This window comes from Berghia stephanieae, chromosome 2 (assembly GCF_034508935.2).
Source record: "Berghia stephanieae isolate SIO BIC M18660-M18661 chromosome 2, UCSD_Bste_1.3, whole genome shotgun sequence".
NCBI classification, from domain to species: Eukaryota; Metazoa; Mollusca; class Gastropoda; order Nudibranchia; family Aeolidiidae; genus Berghia; species Berghia stephanieae.
Genome location: NC_088361.1, coordinates 97,470,987 through 97,491,776, shown reverse-complemented (window position 1 = coordinate 97,491,776; position 20,790 = coordinate 97,470,987). Strand labels below are relative to the sequence as shown.

The 20,790-nt window shown below is 34.0% G+C and overlaps 1 protein-coding gene across 7 annotated transcripts in view; it reads left to right on the top strand.

Moving 5' to 3' along the window:
- Positions 1 to 6,040: 6,040 nt before the first annotated feature.
- The window catches only part of LOC144965976 (uncharacterized), a 34,610-nt gene continuing 19,860 nt past the window's right edge, over positions 6,041 to 20,790 (top strand). For 6 of the 7 annotated variants that reach the window (XM_078901900.1, XM_078901899.1, XM_078901898.1 and 3 more), the window contains exons 1-10: positions 6,041 to 6,242; positions 9,659 to 9,860; positions 10,277 to 10,415; positions 11,652 to 11,792; positions 12,386 to 12,554; positions 14,022 to 14,271; positions 14,731 to 14,863; positions 16,167 to 16,233; positions 18,626 to 18,941; positions 20,682 to 20,720. In XM_078901900.1, the coding sequence (XP_078758026.1) occupies positions 6,196 to 6,242; positions 9,659 to 9,860; positions 10,277 to 10,415; positions 11,652 to 11,792; positions 12,386 to 12,554; positions 14,022 to 14,271; positions 14,731 to 14,863; positions 16,167 to 16,233; positions 18,626 to 18,941; positions 20,682 to 20,720 (1,503 nt within the window). In that variant the 5' untranslated portion in view covers positions 6,041 to 6,195. Of the gene's footprint in view, positions 6,243 to 9,658; positions 9,861 to 10,276; positions 10,416 to 11,651; positions 11,793 to 12,385; positions 12,555 to 14,021; positions 14,272 to 14,730; positions 14,864 to 16,166; positions 16,234 to 18,624; positions 18,942 to 20,681; positions 20,721 to 20,790 lie in introns of all 7 variants that reach the window. The other variant, XM_078901895.1, reaches the window with a different exon arrangement.

The following is a 20,790-nucleotide window of genomic DNA, read 5'->3' as shown; positions in this document are numbered from 1 at the left end:
TTCTTTGCACAGGTTCACTCACACTCTCCTTTATTGCAAAACATTGATAAGTGAGAAAAAGTTTGTATTTCAATTATAAACTTAATCACATAATCTAAATGATGGAGAATAAAAAAGCTAATTATAAAAAATTCACAGATCATGTTATCTATTTGAACTCCGCATATTTAGCTTAATTACTCAATGACCATAAATTTTTTAAAACTGCATTGTTTCATTTAAACAAGACCATGACGCTTATGCCTGGACCGGGTATTCACAACTTCTGCATTTGCATTCCACTTTTGAATCGAATTAATCTCTATCTTGTCCGTTTATTTGCAAAGTTTCTGCACTTTATAAATAAGACCATAACGCTTATGTCTGGACAGGGTATTCACAACTTCTGCATTTGCATTCCACTTTCGAATCGAATTAATCTCTATCTTATCCGTTTATTTGCAAAGTGTCTGCACTTTATAAATAAGACCATAACGCTTATGTCTGGACTGGGTATTCGCAAATTTTCCTATTGTGTTCCACTTTTCGAATCGAAATAACATCTAGTCTATCCGTTTATTTGCAAAGTTTCTGCACTTTATAAATAAGACCATGACGCTTATGTCTGGACCGGGCATTCGCAAATTCTGCTTATGTGTTCCACTTTTCGAATCGAATTAATCTCTATTTTATCCGTTTATTTGCAAAGTTTCTGCATTTTATAAATAAGACCACGACACTTATGTGTTAGATTGTTCGCAAATTCTGCCTTTGTGTTCCACTGTTCGATTAGAATTAATCTCTATTTTATCCGTTTATTTGAAAAGATTCTGCACTTTATAAATAAGACCATAACGCTTATGTCTGGACTGGGTATTCGCCAATTTTCCTATTGTGTTCCACTTTTCGAATCGAAATAACATCTAGTCTATCCGTTTATTTGCAAAGTTTCTGCACTTTATAAATAAGACCATAACGCTTATGTCTGGACCGGGCATTCGCAAATTCTGCTTATGTGTTCCACTTTTCGAATCGAATTAATCTCTATTTTATCCGTTTATTTGTAAAGATTCTGCACTTTATAAATAAGACCATAACGCTTATGTCTGGACTGGGTATTCGCAAATTTTCCTATTGTGTTCCACTTTTCGAATCGAAATAACATCTAGTCTATCCGTTTATTTGCAAAGTTTCTGCATTTTATAAATAAGACCACGACACTTATGTGTTAGATTGTTCGCAAATTCTGCCTTTGTGTTCCACTGTTCGATTAGAATTAATCTCTATTTTATCCGTTTATTTGAAAAGATTCTGCACTTTATAAATAAGACCATAACGCTTATGTCTGGACTGGGTATTCGCAAATTTTCCTATTGTGTTCCACTTTTCGAATCGAAATAACATCTAGTCTATCCGTTTATTTGCAAAGTTTCTGCACTTTATAAATAAGACCATAACGCTTATGTCTGGACCGGGCATTCGCAAATTCTGCTTATGTGTTCCACTTTTCGAATCGAATTAATCTCTATTTTATCCGTTTATTTGCAAAGTTTCTGCATTTTATAAATAAGACCACGACACTTATGTGTTAGATTGTTCGCAAATTCTGCCTTTGTGTTCCACTGTTCGATTAGAATTAATCTCTATTTTATCCGTTTATTTGAAAAGATTCTGCACTTTATAAATAAGACCATAACGCTTATGTCTGGACTGGGTATTCGCAAATTTTCCTATTGTGTTCCACTTTTCGAATCGAAATAACATCTAGTCTAACCGTTTATTTGCAAAGTTTCTGCATTTTATAAATAAGACCACGACACTTATGTGTTAGATTGTTCGCAAATTCTGCCTTTGTGTTCCACTGTTCGATTAGAATTAATCTCTATTTTATCCGTTTATTTGAAAAGATTCTGCATTTTATAAATAATAATAATTGTTCAAAATTTTACCTCACACCCGATATTACAAGTACAAGTGAGCCAGGTGATGAAGATTGTCAAACAGTGTGACAGATGAAATAGGAAAAGAGAGAGAGAGAGAGAGAGAGAGAGAGAGAGAGAGAGAGAGAGAGAGAGAGAGAGAGAGAGAGAGAGGATGAGAGAGAGATTCTTTTTTTGTTCAAAATTTCTCTCTCTCTCTCTCTCTCTCTCTCTCTCTCTCTCTCTCTCTCTCTCTCTCTCTCTCTCTCTCTCATATTGCACAAGGTTGTACTATTTTACTATTTATCAAGAACAGCCAAGGTGGCAACCCAGTCTCTGTATAAACTAAGCAAGATGGCAACAGGGACCTCGCTCCTTATCCAATGCCGAAGCTTTAATTTGAGTCAAACGGTTTGGTTAAAAAAAAAACACCCAAAATAAGTTCGTGTGTGATGGAAGTTGAAGTCGGCTTATTATAAAATCGTTTATGGTCTGTTTGGATTACCCTTTTTAAATAGAAAAGGTGAATATAACATAAACTTGAAGAATAGGCAAGCTAAATGAAAATTACATTGACTGATTAAATGAGTACGCGAGGCTGAGTTGCGAACGACTACTGGGTTCCGACATTCCGATCCCAGTGTCATTCATGTTCACCGTACCGTGTTACTGTCTACACACTACACTGCATTGTTAGTGACTGGTCATGTCTTTTTTGTTTGTATGTTTTACGCAAGCTTAATAAAAATTAAATTGACTGATTAAATGAATACGTGAGGCAGAGTTGCGAACGACTCATGGGTTCCGACATTCCGACCCCAATGTCAGTGTCAGTCATGTTCACCGTACTGTGTTACTGTCTACACACTACACGGCATTGTTAGTGACTGGTCATGCCTTTTTTGTTTGTATGTTTCTTTTAATATGGGTCAATTTACAAAGAATAATAATAGAAATGTTCAAAACAAAAACTAGATTCACTATTACGTGCCTGTAATGAAGTGCTTTCCACAAACCGTGAGCGAGAATGATGGTGGAGGTACTGGCAACCATGTGGGTTTGTTATTGCTTCCTGCCTCCGTCAACCCACGCATCCAGTTGCGTAACCCACGCTGAATCTGACCAATTTTGTTTTCGCTTCTTTTTTTTTTCCCCAAAATTTGCCACGCGATTTGCCAATTTTCCCAAAATTTGTCACGATTTGCCAATTTTGGGAAATTTGCCAAAATTTGCGGATCGCCCTGATATTTGCGGCCGCAAAAAATGCAGATGACAGATAGATAGATAGATAGATAGATAGATAGATAGATAGATAGAGAGAGAGAGAGAGAGAGAGAGAGAGAGAGAGAGAGAGAGAGAGAGAGAGAGAGAGAGAGAGATCAAAATCCATAGTCCACAGTCAATGTGATATACCGAATTAATAAATAATAATGATGTCAATACATGGCATTTATATCGCACACTTTCATCACGGTGTTATGCTCAATGCACCTTACATATAAATATACAAAATTTACCTAGAGTGTATACCACATTAATATCAATAGCAGCAGTGTGTGTAATTTCGTATCAACATTATGAATATGAAACGGTTAAAAGGTAGTGCTTTAACAATGATTTAAAACTATCAATAGATTTTGTTTCTCTTATCCCTCTTGGCAGGTTGTTCCACACAAGGGGCCCAATACGGGTTAATGAACGGCCGCCATAAAATGTATAATTATGATTATTTCTGAGAGTAAGCTTCGTTTTGTCTGTCGAGGATCGTAAGTTCCTATTTGGTACATCTATTTCTAACCTGCTTTTAATGTATTCAGACGTTTCATCATTTAAAACAAAACAGAGCAATTTAAAAAACGATTCTTTCTTTGACAGACAGACAGAGCAGCTCATAAAGAATGTGCCATTCTCTTTTGCCTTGTCACTAATTTAATTGCACTATTCTGTATGACCTGCAGGCGCGATATTTTTTTATTGGATTATCTGAGGTAAAAGACAATTGCAATAGTCTAGAAGTGATAAAACAAGAGTTGTGATGAGTTTCATTGTTGCATCTCCAGAAAGGAAATATCTAATGGTGGATATTTACTTAAGATTATTTGTAAGATTTTTACAGAGGCTGTCTACTCGCATTTTCATAGACAAATCATATTCCAGGAATACCCCGAGATTTCTAACCCTATCGAGGACTGAATTGGACAACCATTTATATTCACACTTAAATGTTCCATCAAGCCATTTCCGCTGTTATTTCTACTATACATACCAATCACAATCCAGAAACTCACGCATGCCTTAACTGTTCTAAACACTGGATATTTCTTATGCTTTACCTCGTCTCCATTTAGTGTTGTTCACCCAAACGCCCACCCGTCCAGTGATCGGGAAGAAAAAAAACTCCCCCAAACAAACAACAACTTAAAAAAACAAAACAAAACACACATGCAAACAAAACAGCACGGGTACACTAGTTGTAATATTCCAAAGTTTACATTGTCTGGCCTTTGCATTTATTACAGATTCATTTACTGAATGAACTTTTGAACGTAATGGTGCAAATTTAAATTAAGTTATATGATTTTCATTGTATGCTTTTAGTCCGACGAAGACATACAAGGACCTGTACTTGAAACAATCCATAAATAAATCCTTGGCAGATAAATAAACTATGTCAACAGTTACTGTCTTCGGTTTTTACAAGAGTATTGCTGTTGGATTTTGTCAATGATTCAACCCTGATTCAATTTCATTACCCTTTGATGTTCGAAGACGTATTTAAATAGAAATGCTTAATTGCTGTTTTATTTTATTATTTATTTTTATATGACACTCAACCACCTTATCTTTAAATGCCTACAATTATTGGAAAACTAGAAGCACACCCCCTTTTCATAGGATGCGATGAGAGTCTTTCACAAATACTTTCCGCCAAATCTTACAGAACTGGCTATCCGATCATTGCTTGCTAGTTTTCGTTTTCTGACTTGTACCGATCCGCCCCAAAACGATATTTATTAAAAAACAAAAAAAAAAAAAAAAAAAAACAAAAAAAAAAAAACAACAAAACAACAAGTGTTGGAAACAAACAAATGCGCTGGTAAAAATCCCACTGGTAATTCATGTGATCAGAAAATTACATTTGTTGAATTGAGCCTTCATAGCGCGATATCCACTAAACGTGCTCAAAGCGCTTTACAAAGGGGTCCCTGGCCAACAGCAATAATATTTAAAATTTAGGACTGGACATGACGCCTGTTAGGCGATGTTTCAATTTTTTCGGACAGAGACAACGCTGTTAATGGCCAGGTACTCATTTTACACCTGAGTACGGTGAGATAATGTGAGTAAAGAACCTTCTCCAAGGACTCAACTATACGCCGAGCGAGGCTCGAACCCAGGACTTTCCGATCCGAAAGTGAGTGTCATACCACTAGACCACATGGCCGCTGGATAGAACTTATTTCATGAGATCAGTAAAATATATTTGTTGGATACAAATTGGGCACACACAGTCTAAGATTTGTTTTTCGGTTGGCAGCCTCAACGATAATTTATGGCTTCCACACCCTTGTATGGGTGGGTGTGTTTGTGAGAGCTTGTGTGTTCGGTGTGTATTGGTCGCTGTCGCTGTTGCAGGGTTGCCAGTTTGGCATTTTAAATGCCAGATTCCAAAAATCTGGCATTTTTGAAAACCGTTTGGCATTAGAAAAATCATTTGGCATTTGGCATTTTCATTTGGCATTTTCTTTTCTTGTATATTATACTTCAAATGACACCTTTTCTTAATTATTTCTAAACGCGTAAAAACAAACATCTTCACATTTCTTTTTCATTCTTAAAATCCAACCGTGGTGTAGTGGTTTAGCACTCCACTTAGTAGTCAGTAGGTAAATAATTACCCCAACAGGAAATTTAGTATAATTCAAAAAAACAAAAAAAAACAAAACAAAAAAAAAAAATAAAAGAAAAAGAAAAGAAAACACGCAAGCCACCAGGATATGATAGTAAATTGTCTATCAAAAGTGAGTAGTTTTCTTAGTGGGGGTGGGAGTCAACAGACTTTGGCATCTTTTTGAGTGTTTTGGCATTTTTTGAGTCTTCCCCTGGCATTTTGTTGAAAAATAATCTGGCAACCCTGCGCTGTTGAAGAAGAATGACGAAAGTGACACTTCCGCTTTCAGATAGCGGGTTAGACATTGACATAGGGTATTGGGTAGTGTTAAAACATCTATATTCATCGGGCTTCTCTGAGGATTAATCATTTTATAAGGACTGAATTGTGATAAATTGATTCAAGATGCTTAGCAGTAGTATGTGGAAATTGAGGGAACTGACGGATAAAGTGTAAGAAATGACTTGATTCTTTAGTAGCCGACGGCCGACATCATTTTTTGCTATGGTCTCCCTTGGAATAACGAATGTCAACTTCCTGTTGACACGACTGCATCGAATTTTACCCTTCCAACCCCCAATTTTAGTCTTCTGATAATTTACTCTACCATTAATTGTTCAAAGAGTGATGTCAATGAGATTAATAAAAATAATTTCCCATGTTCAATCTGAAAATCGGTGTCAAATGTTATGACGTGAAAATGAATTGACCGGTCACTCTTGTTCCTGTCCACTGCCATTCCCCCGGGTCCACTCCCACTTACTTTGACTTTACTGACTAACAGTCCCAGAGAAATATAATTAAAAGTGTCGAAAAGATAATTAAAAGTGTTGTAACTCAAGAATACCCTTTTGTCAAAGGATATATTTTTTTCTCCACCTCAGTCTGAGCGTTTTAAAAATATTTACTCTTATTTACACACAGTTACATGTTACATACAGTACAGAGTTACACAGCTACCATTTACTTTACAACATACACAAAATACAGACTCAGTTCAGTGACTAACACACACTTCACTCACACAGTCTCAGTTCAGTAGTTTAGTTTCCAGTCTAGCACAAGAACACAACAATGATTTTCAATAAACAGTACATCACAAGGGAGGCCTTCCGATAGCTCGCGGTCTGCCATATTTACTATTTCAATTTGTATTTTTGCCGTGTATCTTTTGTCACGCGTTTATTATTATTTATTCAGTTTGTCAATGTATAAGTAGTAGTAGAACCATTTTAAAAACTCTAGAACAAACCTTGATAGATAAGTGAAAGTTTAAAATTTCCTAATATTAATATGACCATTGTATTTTGGCTTTTGGCCACCATTTTTTTGGTGAAGTATTTAAAGGTAATAGTAATAATGCAAGCAGTCCAAGGTTTATTTTTAAAAATTAGTATTCTTATTAGGGTCAACTCGAGATCGGAGGATTTTTTCTATTCGTAGTGTTTTTATAATTTTATGCACCTCCGGTGACGGTGTATCTTACCGGATCGTTTTTATACACCTCCGTCACGCATGCGCATCCCACCCAACTTTATCAGCGATATTGTGTTTTTGTATTTGGACATGGCAAAAGTTATGTGACATCCGTAGAATGTGTTTGTTAATAAATTTATATAAAAATAATAATAATTTTAAAAATCGAAATATAATACCAGAAAATAGAAGTTGCATTGTGGAGGTAAATTATTGTTTTAGAAAGACCTTATTAAATGTGATGAACAGTTTAGGTGGCTCTGTAGCGCAGTGGACAAGTTGTCAGACTTAAACGTACTGGGTTCGATTTCCATCGTAGACAAACATTTTTTTAAAAGTTTATTTTATTGAGAAAGACATTTTTTTTTCTTTCTTTCTTTTTTTTTTGTTTTGTTTTGTTTTTCAAAACATTTTTATCATGTTTTTAAAAAAACTTTGATTTTAATTTTCTGAAATTATTTATTTATTTGAGACCAGTATTTGTGTGCCATGTTTTATTTTACTTTTGATTTTTAAATTTATTGTTATTATTCTTTAATTTATTATCATTGTATAAACGTACATCGGTAATCACTAAGCAGTGTGCTAAACTACAATTTAAAACTATTTAAACCTCATGAACGTATGCAGCAACATTTTCATTAATCTACCATCACTGCCAACGGAGGTGCATAAAAACGGTGCGTTTTTGTACACCTCCAACGGAGGTGCATAAAAACGCCACCTTTTCTATTAGGGTTAGTTAGAAGTCTTGATAAAAGTAAAGGTGCTAGGGTGATTGTTTTTCCTATTAGGGTTAGTTAAAGTTAAAGGTACTAGGTTTTATTTTTTTCATAGGGTTAGTTGAGGGAATATTTGGACTGTTTCCCATAGCACGAGGAGCTTTCGGAAGGCTACCCATCACAATAAAAATAACAGTACAGGACATGTCTGCCAGAGGGGCAGTCTGCTGACCAATGCTAGTCTAAGTAAAGTTTGGTGAATACTCTCAACTTTACTTAATAATAACAGTAATAATAATAATAATAATAGTAATAATAATAATAAATAAAAATACTACAAATAGAATACCAAGCACATCTACTGAGTCAATGTCCAAGTCCACACCTTCTTAGTCTTAGTTGTCAGTTATTAATAAATCATCATTTCAGGTTATACCTAGACATGGTAAAACATAAAAGTTATGTTGTCATCTGCTTGTATGCATGGCGATGGTCTGATGATTCAAGCTTTAACTTTTAATTTTAGGTCTAGGCAGTCTAGTCTAGGTAATTAAAAATCTTATGACGATCAAGACTAGTGGTTGTTATAAAATCATTAAAACCAAAAGAAAAGTTTTGGTCACCAATCTCAAAACCTGGCTATAATCAGAATGCTCTGCTTGATTCTCAAGGACCATGTTTATAAACGGAGACCATTGTACTTACCATGCACCTCTAAATTGTCACAAATTCATGGGAGAAATAAACTGGTTCATTCTACAGCAAAATCCAAACTTCACCAATTTCAATGAGATGTGGATTGAGAGGGTTCACAGATTCTTTCTGTAAAATGACTAAAATTTCAATAATATATGAATATATGAATAATTCTTAATCTTGCTATAAATAACTTTACATCTTGCAATACTATCTTGCTATGTCTACTTTATTAAGGCAGATGCTGTAATAAATAAATTGAAATAAAAATAAAATTCCCTTTGTTCATCCCTTAGGGGAAATTTTTCTTTCGGGTCTATTCCAAGGGAAGACTGGAATAATCCAGGCATCTGCCACAGTGCAGTGTCACAAACTGAGCTAGGGCAGGGGGACTTGCTCAAGGCCACACAGCACAGCAGGTATTTGAATTCGGTACCTTGCGGGTACGAAGCAAAGACCATACCGCTCAGCCACACTGCCCCTTACATGAAAAAAATGAGTATTCTTACGCATTTTTTTTGTTCATTGTAAGCTTGTGCGCATTTTGTCGAGGATCGTACACATTACCTAATTCCTTTTTGTGTACGTTAAGGCTTTCATTTGTTTCATAGCCTAAGTGTTTTTATGTTGTGAGTTCAATAAAATATCATTTGGCTGGGATTGATTCTGGAAGTCAACTATTTATATTGTCAATAGAGATTATTCGTTAATTTAGTAGAGTGTGATATTGCTAGTATAGTCATTGCATTTTTGTTTAAAGGATTGTTGGCAGTAAAAAGACAAAACTACTCATATTCGCTCTACATGTTAACATTTACATGGATTTGGGTTGGCAGTACTGTAGATGGAATTTCAAATGATTTGCTTTGTAGATTTAATTTATGTATGACAAGTATTGATCTTTTTTTATTTCTTTATGAAAGTGAAAGGACCTATTTATAATTAGAATTTTTTATTTTGCTTTATTTCTTCAGCACCAATGTGGTGATGAATTATTCGGAGGTAGAGACCAAAGTCAGGGAAGCTACTAATGATGATGCCTGGGGACCTCATGGTACTCTGATGAAAGAAATTGCTCAATACACATTCACCTATGAACATTTCCCTGAAGTGATGGGCATGCTTTGGAAAAGGATGTTGCATGACAATAAAAAGAATTGGCGAAGGGTTTATAAGGTGAGTTGATAAACACAACTGAAATGGAAGACAACGAAGATAATCCGATTTTCTGAAATCCAATCAATATTGATATTTTTAGAGTTTATAATGCAATTATTTATCAACTTTGCTTTTCATAATTGTTAGAACCATCTTTGACGAAAAAGGAGAACTTCCATTTGGGTAACTGGAATTGTTAGTTACCTACCCACTAGAATTGGTAATTAAAAATCTTTGTTATTAGTTTTTATTTCTGTTGATTCTCTGGAATAAGTGGATGAAGCAGTGCTTTAGGAAGCTGTAAGCAAAGTTCTAAAGTATTGGATTATGTAATGTAAAAGAATAAATAACATAACATGCTATTCAGTTAAAATGCAACTTTCCTAATAATAATTGAATTGTGGTTTTAAACTTGCTTTTTTGTTTTTCAACAGTCTCTCATGTTGCTCAGCTATTTGGTCAAAAATGGTTCAGAGCGGGTTGTCACAAGCACACGGGAACACATTTATGATTTGAGAGGACTTGAAAATTACTCCTTTACTGATGAACTGGGAAAAGATCAAGGAATAAATGGTTTGTTTTTTATGTGCTTTGAAATATCAAAATGCTGGTTATGTGAACTTTTAAAATTTGAATTCTTTAATTAAGTTGTGCTTTCTCCTTTGAAGCAATGAATTTATGTGTATTATCATCAGGGTAAATCATGTTGTGGTACACGTCAATGCTTATTTCATCATCTTCGTTTTCTGAGGTTGGAAATGTCTCATACATGAAGTCTAATTCAAATGGGATGGGGTAATGATAGCCTTACTCAATTATGTGTTTGCATCACGGTAGCTTTTCTCAATTGTAATACCAGCTTCATAACTAAAAGGGCAGGTAGACTGCTAATGTTTTGCTTTAACAATCGATTGGAGATTGGTTTGCATAGGGTAAGGACAACAACAGGCATCCACTTAATATCTTTTCGATTGTTTTGTTTTTTTATGACCAAATCATAATAGGTATGCACAAATAGGCCATCACTGTGGTTAACATTGGCCAATAGAGGGAACGAAATTAGACGTCATTCAGCTCTTTATTATTGTTTTTAGCCAGCCATTTTATGAGTAGTTCTCACTAAATTGTATTAATCAGATGAGAAATGTTTAAGGTTACACTTAGTTTTTAAAAATAGTTTTTTGTGTGTGTTGGTACGTTATATCCGGCTGGTGGATGTTGTGATCTTTTTAAATAAACGCATAGCAATTATCTTAAATGGATAATCTTGAGGAACCATGCAAATTGCTTTCATACAACAACACATCAACAACTTAAACTACAATTCAATTAAAAATATTGCCAGAAATACACTTCTTGAGAGATTGCCTGACATGACAGAAGGGCTTCAGTTCTCTACAGCTCTTGGCAAAATTGAAATCTCAACCTACTCAGCAAATCAGGATGATTTTGGCATTGACAGACGCTTCCTGATGTTGTATTTTAAATTTCTGAATTAACCCTCCCTCCTCCCCCCCCCCCCCCCCCCTTCTCTCTCATATCAATTGTATATTATGTTTGATTTGTCCCCTGTCAAGTGCTTTAAGATGTTTTGTGTGCTATAGTAGGTGTTATTGTTGTTACTCTTTTTATAATAATTATTACTATTATTGTTACTCTTTTTATTATTATTATTTTTATTATTATTATTGTTATTATTATTATTATTATTATTATTATTATTGTTGTTGTTCTGTTGTGTCATATTATGTTATATATTGTTCTTGTTATCATCAAAATCTATTTTTAAAAATACTTTTGTTTATATAGTTCGACACAGAGTAAGAGAGCTATTGGATTTTATACAAGATGATGAGAGGCTACGGGAAGAACGGAAAAAGGCAAAGAAAACTAAAGATAAATATGTTGGTGTCTCAAGTGAAGGATCAGATTTTGGCCGTTCCAGATACAGTGAGTATAAAAACTATTTGTTTACTGAATGCTCCAAGACTAGCAGTAATTTTAAATATCTCAGGTGGTATTTTATAAATATATAGATTTGACAGCTAGTGTTCAGTAAAATATAACTGTGCTATTGCATTTGCGACCTATATTTCACCAGACCTAAAAAACTAACATCAAATAAACATTTTCCATAGGTTCTTATTTCCAAAAATCTTATTTGTTTGCTGAAAAAGTTAAGGCCAATTGTTTGCATGAGCCTATTGTGGTCAAATGATAGAAAAATTGAGATTATTTTCTCTAGGAAAAGCGAGGTGTTTGGGCAAAATATGGTTAAAGCATTTGGAATATAAGGAAATGTTCTGTGTTCATCATTGTCTTTTGCAATATGAGCATAAATATAAAAAATTGCATTTCGAGTCATTCAGTGAATGCTAAAATTTTCAAAAATTTGAAAATGTGAGAAAAAAAGGATATGGGAAATTGTTATAGATAAAACAATTTTTTTTCATAAAGTAACTTGGTTTTTATCCTTTTTGCCAGAGCAATAGATTACTTGTTTACTGATATCTAAAATATAGATATTTTTGTCCCTCATGAAGGTGACAGATATGATGAAGAACCACGATCATCATCCTACCGTGATCGTTCTGGTCAGATGGAAGAGATTGACAGCTGGGACAATGGCAAAAAGTCAGTTGTCAGTGGAGCATTAGATAAAGCCAAGGATTTGTGGAACAGAGCGTCTGGAAAGAACATGCCTGGGGACGGGTAGGCTAAATGTGATTTAACAATAAATGGATTCTTTATTTGCCTAAATGTAGATCCTTAAATGCGAAAATTGCATTTTTGTGATATTATTTATTTTACAACCATTTGCCTCCAGTAATCTATATTAGCAATTCCATACTGCTGTTTTTCCCAGAATTGTGACTGGTAAGAAAAACTGTTCGGCTTTCCACTGCTGACAGCATTTATTTCATATTTAATTTTTGAGCATAAAGATAGAAAAAGCCCTCTTTGTCCATTGTTGCTATAGATTAATTTTTTTTTGATGGGCAGTAGGATATAAATTAGTAATGTCAAGCCATTTGAAAGTACTCTGGCAAAGCGATATGATGACTGATAGAAAAAGAACTGCATTGCCCAGTAGTGACAAATTAGTAGATATTTGACCAATCAAAACTAAACATGGAATTTGTGACACACCTTCACACGTGCTTGGACAAACATAGTTGGTTGTTTATTAACAAAAACATGAATGAAATTGCCCTCTCTCTGATCATTGTTTGTTTTTATACAGTCAAATGGGTGACTAGCTATCACACGATTTTCTTGATCATATTATAAACGTTTAAGTTTACACATAGTTTTCTATGTTGGTTCTGTCAATCAAGTGGTAGAACAGCGGGTGTTTTACTTAGACACATACCATCAATAGTGAAACTTGTGTAGTATGTTATGTTAACCAATCACTGCCATTATTTACATTATGTCTTTATGGCATCTGTCCGAGGGGCGTGGTTATGTTCCCTTCCACTAGGTGTCTATAGAACTGAGATTTCAATCTTAAAAAGTATGATTCTCATCACCATATTGAGCAATAAATGATTCTGTTGGCTAAATACCATTTTAGACGCATGTGATACACACAATAGAGATACGATTTTTTTGATGAGGCGTCTAGCCCTTTAGATGAAATAATACAATAAAATGAAACAAGTGAAGATTAAATGAAGTATGTTTTAAAAAAAACAACTTAATGAATACTGTGGGCCATGACGGCAAAAGTTAAGTTCAATTAGTAACAGAGAGATAACAAAGGAAAGAGACCAAAAGAAGAAAAAACAAAAGGAAAAGAACATCTATAAATCGTTAAAGAAGAGAAGAAATAAGATCCCACCATAATTCTCACTTTTTCTGACGGACTTTGGGCCATTATTAATTTCCATTTAAGGACTCAGGGTGTCTGTTGCAACATTTATCACAGAAAAATGGGGTAGTTTTCTAAATTAAAAATATCAAGGTGCCTGAAATTGTCTCTACTATATACATTAATGTATGAAACATTTTGGGTGCATTTATTAAAGGAGGGCGATTTGTTTCACCAAATTTAAAAGACACCCGATCAAAGTCCCATGGGTCTATTAGGTACTACTCAGTTGCATCAAATGAATACATTTCTCTCTCCCCCCCCCCCCCCCCCCCCCCCCCTTTTTAAAAAAAAAATCTTCCCAGGAATGAACGCTGTGATGATGATGACAGAGACTACAGAGAGAGAGATAGGGATTACCAGCAGGATGGTCGAGACAGATGGGATAGGCCTGATAGAGAACGATATGATTTTAAAGATGATGATGAGTATACCTCAGTTGAAAGAACTCATACCACAAAAACAGAAAAAATTACCACAAATAGAAGAACAAGATCTGTTGGAAAGAAATTAGATCTTGGAGCCTCATCAGGATTGGGGAAAGATGAACAACAGGTAATATTCTAGCCATGTGTTTAGCTGGGTCAAGGGCTCTTGAACACCAATTTAAAAAAAACAAACAAAATATATGAATTTCTTAGTAAAAGAAGGAACTAGGCTTTGAACTAAGTGGAATATGATATGAACTAAATGGAATGAACTTTGTAATGAAAAAGGAGAAATGGAACTAAGTGACATTTCTCTTTGATTTCTTTGCCTTTGTTTGCCCTCTTGTCAAATTACATAATCATAGCTTAATAGGAAGTTTAAGAGTAGCTGTTACAATGAGGTGAACTGCTTTTTTAAAGAGCTATTTAAGATTTTCAGATTTGTAACTCAATATAAAGGATTCTGTTATAACCTTGATCAAAGCCACTAACTGAAAATTTCAATTAGAACCATTTGAAAAGGCCATGAAGTGTTTCATTGTATTTAAATTTTTTTTATTTTTAAAATTTTTTTATTTTTGTTTAGACTGAAGCTGTAAAAAGTCCAAACTTATTTGATATAGATCAACCAACAGATGATTTTGCAGATTTCTCCAACTTCCAGGCAGCCACTTCTAAGAGTACAGATGATTTTAACCCCCGTGGAATAGCTGCCCAATGTAAGTCCTAAATAAGAAAAACCAATATATTTACGACAACATATTGTTTGAAATTGATCTTGATTTGGTCTTCAATCGTGTATCTTATGTAATTGTTTGAAAACATTCATCTATTGTTCTTTTTGTTTAAGGCATGGCTCAATTTTTTGTCGTTTTGTTTGTTTTGAGCTGCTTTCTGAGATAAAGAAAATTGGACAGTCATCATTTGAGAAAATTTGATTGAGTTGCCATATATTACTCATATGACTTATTTCCAAATGTTAAGAATTTATATATTGATTTATTTCAATGTTTTTACAATTTTTACTATTTGCTGTTGAATAGCTAAACTGGATATTACTTGAGTTATCTCCCATAGTGGGCAGAGAGGTACATGCTGTGTCTTCTATCCCCCCATACCCGTTTTACAATTGTTTCCTGTCTCATTGTCTTTGTATGAGATTACTTAGTTTTATCCTGACCCTGGCCGGAGTCCTTGGCTGGGAGGGAAACAGTCGAATGTATAGTTATAGTTTTGGGAGATTATATTTTTTTTCCTTGTAAATCATCTCTCTGTTATGCATTGTATTATGTTTAGTTTATATATTATGTTATATGATTTGTAAACATTTGAGTGCATTCCTCATAGTTGGGACCTGTGCTTGTGTCGGGGTGAGATTTTTAGGTGATCTCAGACTAAGTACTTTGACAGTGTGCTCTTGGAATCTACATTTGTTCCCTATTTGAACCAATTCCCCTTTGTCTTACCTTTTCTTATGTGCTTTAATTGTAATTCTAGAACTTTTTACTATCCCATTTTCTTCCTTTTTACTGGCGCTGATATGACCTTAATGTGCTGCAGGCGCCGTAAAACCCTTAAAAACAAACAATTACTTGAGTTATGACTTGTCCCACTGTTTTTCATCAAGAGAGCCTTCTCATAAATGTGAGATGGACTTCATGAATTCAAGGAAGCATGGGGACGTTCTGGCCACTGCTCTCTTTGGGAAAACATAAAGATATAATGTCAGAGATTATTCATGTCATGTGTTTATTATTGTAAATAATAAGACAAATATTAGCCATTAGGCAACTGATGGTCATACAATTTCTTTTTGTTTTTGTTTTAAGTAGAAATAGTTAAGGCCAATATCATTTATATCTTTCCGAAATGATTGGCCGAATCTTTTTTTAAAAATTGGACTCCGTTCTATGATTGATGTGCAAATCATTATTTTGATTTTTATCTAAATATTGTTCAGATTTTGTTCTTGCTTCTTTTTTTAAAATTTAGATATATAATTATTGTTCCACATGTCTTTAGCTCCAACCACTTCTGGAAACGAGTTTGGAGACTTCACACAGTTTGGAAATGCAACGAATAATACAAGGTAAAAGAAAAGTATTCTTATTAACTGAATTATGCTTGTGAATTAGGAGGGAGTGTATTCCTTTTTTATTATGATTTATGTCGTGGCATTTTCATATCTCTGCATACAAAAACTTAATGTCATTAATTTTCTGTATTCTTATGAAACAGTAAAAATGATTCCACACCATGAACATTTAGCAAATATCAGAGTAACAAGTTTATAAAAATAATTTTAAAAACCTTATTTAAAATTTGAGTCATCCATATTGGATTAACTTTAAATCAAATCAGGCAGTTGGGATATCAAACTGTTAATCAGGCCTGTAAATTTGCCAGCTTTTCCGTCAATTTCGCTCCGCTGGAAAAAAAAATAAAAGTGCAGTCCACTCAAATTCAAGGGAGAAAGAGGAAGGGCACTTCCACTCATTCATCCTCCCATGGCCCTAAGAGGGCCAAGTAAAGCACACCAACAGTGCTTCTTCATCTCCCTACCTTCCCTTTACCAACTTTGAAACCAACTTCATGGTGAGTGCCGTATGTTTAAGGGGTTTAATAATAATGTTTTAAGGCTCTTTTTGTCCTAAGTATACTTTTTCATTTTGTTTCACGGCCTATTGAATTGGTAAAATTGTAAGAAAATATTCCGGGAAATGGGGATCTTTGCTCATGTTATATTGAAAAAGCTTCGGTTTCAGGGGGACGTTGTCCCACCTGGACCCGGACCCAATTACGCCACCCGGATTTTCAGGCAATTTTTTTCAGGGGGCAGATGCAGGCCTGTTTTAATACACCACTTTCATGACTATGGTAGATAGTTATTTTTTTTCAGACTTCACTATCTTTTTGTATAGGTGAATTCCATGTTAAGTTGTCAAATTTTGCAAAATTTAGAATTAGAATTTCATTTTATTGATTTATATTTTCTTAAAACAGACATGTATTGTATTGAATTGTACAGAAAAAAAAAAAAAAATTTCGCGAAAAGTAATGGTCTAATTTTTAATCATGGCCACAAAGGTGGGCTTTGTGTCAGTTTCTTAATCATCAAATTTATACCATTTTTTCAAAGAATGACCTAATGCTTGTGAAAAGCTTTATTGCAATTTTTACTTTGGCAAGTGGGTTTGAATTATCTTGCTTTACATTGATATCAGTTAGCTGCAATTTGTAATATTGTATCCTCATAATGTGGAGGTAATGGCGGGGAATTATGCATTTTAATGAAATGGTGAACCACATATGAAAAGGCACCAATTGGCAATTATGATAAAATTTAGGTCTATTTACGGGTTTAACTCACGGGGGATCATCCACGTAACTAATTTGCTTGATTTAATATCAAATTTTGTTATGAAATTTGAATTATATGTTTAGAGATGATTATAAAGACTTGCATGCATTTGAAATTTAAATTAAATTCACAAATCTGCTATTTTGGGGCTATAGGGATCTAGATGGTCTTCATCTTGATTAGACACTCTTGCTTTTGAAAAGAATTTATTTCTAAATGAAATCCAGAGTGTTGTCCCTTCAACAGAGGGGTTATTAAAAAGTGGTTAGCCACATAAAAGAAAAAGTAATCCGTATAATGGTCAATAATTTGTGATTTTTCTATGTCTGAAGCTGGGCAGTCAAACATTAAAGTTTATTATGACAAACATGTAAGATATCATATATTTGAATTTCATTGAAGTTTAAGTGTTAAATCTAGAGACTTTTAGAATATAAACCAAGGTTGCCAATTTTCCGTATACTTACAGTATTCGGTATGTTATAAGCCCTCAGTATATTTTCCAATCATCTGCTAAACGGAAAAAACTAAGTACACAATTTATTTTTACTGGAGGTCAGTACTCAGAAAGGGGTCGGTCTATGTGTTTGCGTAAAAGTTCAGTAAATTTTGCTTCCAGAATTGGCAACTGCGATAAACAAACTCCTTTGTGCAAAATCACTGGACAAACAGGTGATCCACATAACTCTGACTTTGGCGATTATGCCAGTTTTTGTATGTGCATCATGATTCTTAGATGTTGCCTCAGTCAGGCCAAACCATTTCATCTTTAAATAACACAAAAACTGATATTGGTCTGTGCCAAATTCTTTTTTTCATGAGCATTTGTTTGAGAAAATGTAATTCAGGATAGTGATCCATATAACATGGATTGCACTGATAGCATTCTGTTCAAAATCTGTTATTAGTTTTGTAAAAAAAAAAAAAAAAGGTGGATTGTCAATTTTGAACATTATCTAAGACTTAAAAAAAACAACAGAAATCAATGTCGTTCTTATTTTAATTTTCATGAAAGTATTTTAGGTGTGCTTAATATTTTTGGCACTATACTGTTAGGTCTTTTACCTTGTTCTTGGCATATGGTTGTCATGAAGGTTATTTTGTTTCCCTCCTTCTCTAGTTCTCCAGATGGTTTTGCAGACTTCACCCAGTTCAGTTCAGCTTCAGCATCATCCCCTACTTCCCAAACACCTACAGCAGCTACATTAGCCTCTCCCAATGCAGCAATACCATCATCATCTTCGTCCAACTCCATGAATGATCTTCTAGATGTTTTCTCTGGTCCTTCAGCCACCCCAATTACCCCTATGCAACCAGTTAACAATGTCATGGGTATGCCTACTGCCACTCCTGCTATGGGAATGACTGCTGGAATGCCAGGAATGGCCATGGCACCAAATATGGCCATGGGAACACCTGTCATGGGAGTCAACATGGTAAAGATTTTTATTGTTATGTCTTTTTTCTTACAACAAAATACAGCAAACTAATCTCTTATATTGGACACAATTCTCTGAATCTTGAATTTGAGGAAATCCCAAATGATTAGTTTAGTTATGAAAACCCATCACAGACAGAGGTTGAATTTTACTTAAACTAGCATCGTGTCTTACCTTTTTCAGCAAGAAAGCACAAGAGAGCGATGCGACTCTGGCTTCAATGAGGCATTGCCATTACTGCTTTCTTGGTGAAAATAGTCGAGTCTGCTGTTATAACCAGAAATCCAGTTCTGTTCTTTAAGTAGGGATAGATAAATATACTCCGTCGTTATAAAAAAATTCCACTTTGTTAATAACAAATAAAAGGATAAGAAGTTAGTTGTAGATTTACCTTTAGATATAATTTGATATAAGTTCATTTTTACAATCAATGCTGCTTCAACAGAAATAATTCAAATTAAGTGACGTTCCAATTAATCAGTTCCATGGATGATCTTCATTATTTGAACAACTTATCAGGACCACACACATGTAGTAATTATTAGGGTTTGTAATGTAATGAGGTAATTGAGGTAAATTTTACAAAAGTGTTTCCTTTGTTAAATATTTTGTTCTTTATTTCTCATAATATTCAACATTACATGCATGTCACTTTGAGAACAGATATAAAGAGAATGAGTGACCTTCTAATGGGCATTTATCATCATCAAATATCCAATACAATGAGATCTTATTAAACAGTCGACGCTTGCCAATTTGCTCAATTAATGAAGTCTAGCAAACGAGACAAACTGGATTTTATATTATTTGTCTCAATGGTGCTGTTGATTTTGATCCTACAATAATACCATTATAATTACTGTTCCTGGAAAAGTCATTTTTGTTTAATCATAATTGAAATTGAATTTTAAAAAAAGAACAATAATAGCTTGATTAAGCTCTGAAATTGCTCTAATTAACCTGCATGCATTCTGATCAGCCAGAAGAAATTATATAAAAACAAATTATTCCAATTCAGCAGCTGTTCTTATTAAGCGTCGTTCCTATTACAATCGACTCTGTTTAATCGTACATCAGTTAATTACACACTCTGGTTATACGCTACACATTCTTCAAATACGGAATATTTTCTATATGATTATTATTATTATTATTATTATTATTATTATTATTATTATTATTATTATTATTATTATTATTGTCTTTACTATCAGTATTATTATCATCTTTATTACTACTATTTTAATTACTTATAGTTAGAATTTTGGGAGATGATATTTTTTTCCTTGTAAATCATCTCTCTGTTATGCACTGTATTATTTTTGTTTACATGTTATATATATGATTTGTAAATATTTGAGTGTGTTCCTCTTAGTGGGGACGGACCTGTGCTCGTGTCTGGATCAGACTTTAGGTGATCTCAAACTAAGTACTTTGACAGTGTGCTTTTGGAATCTACATCTGTTTCCTATTTGATCCAATTCCCCTTTGTCTTACCTTTTCTCGAGTGCTTTAATTGTCATTCTAGAACTTTTTACTGTCCCATTTTCTCCCTTTTTACAGGCGTTAATATGAACTTAATGTGTTGCAAGCACCGTAAAACCCTTAAAAACATAAAAACATTATCCAATTTCAATTCATAAATAAGTAAATTTTAGTTTGATCCACCTCAATTCAAATGAGAATATTGCAGCTAATTACCAAAATTATAACTTTAAAATTCATTTGTATTTGCAGATGAACCCAGCAATGATGCATGGCCAGAACATGATGCAAGTGAGTATAATAATTTATAGTCTCTTGCAAGTAGTGTTTCATTTATTTCCATGTTTTGTATAATCTATTT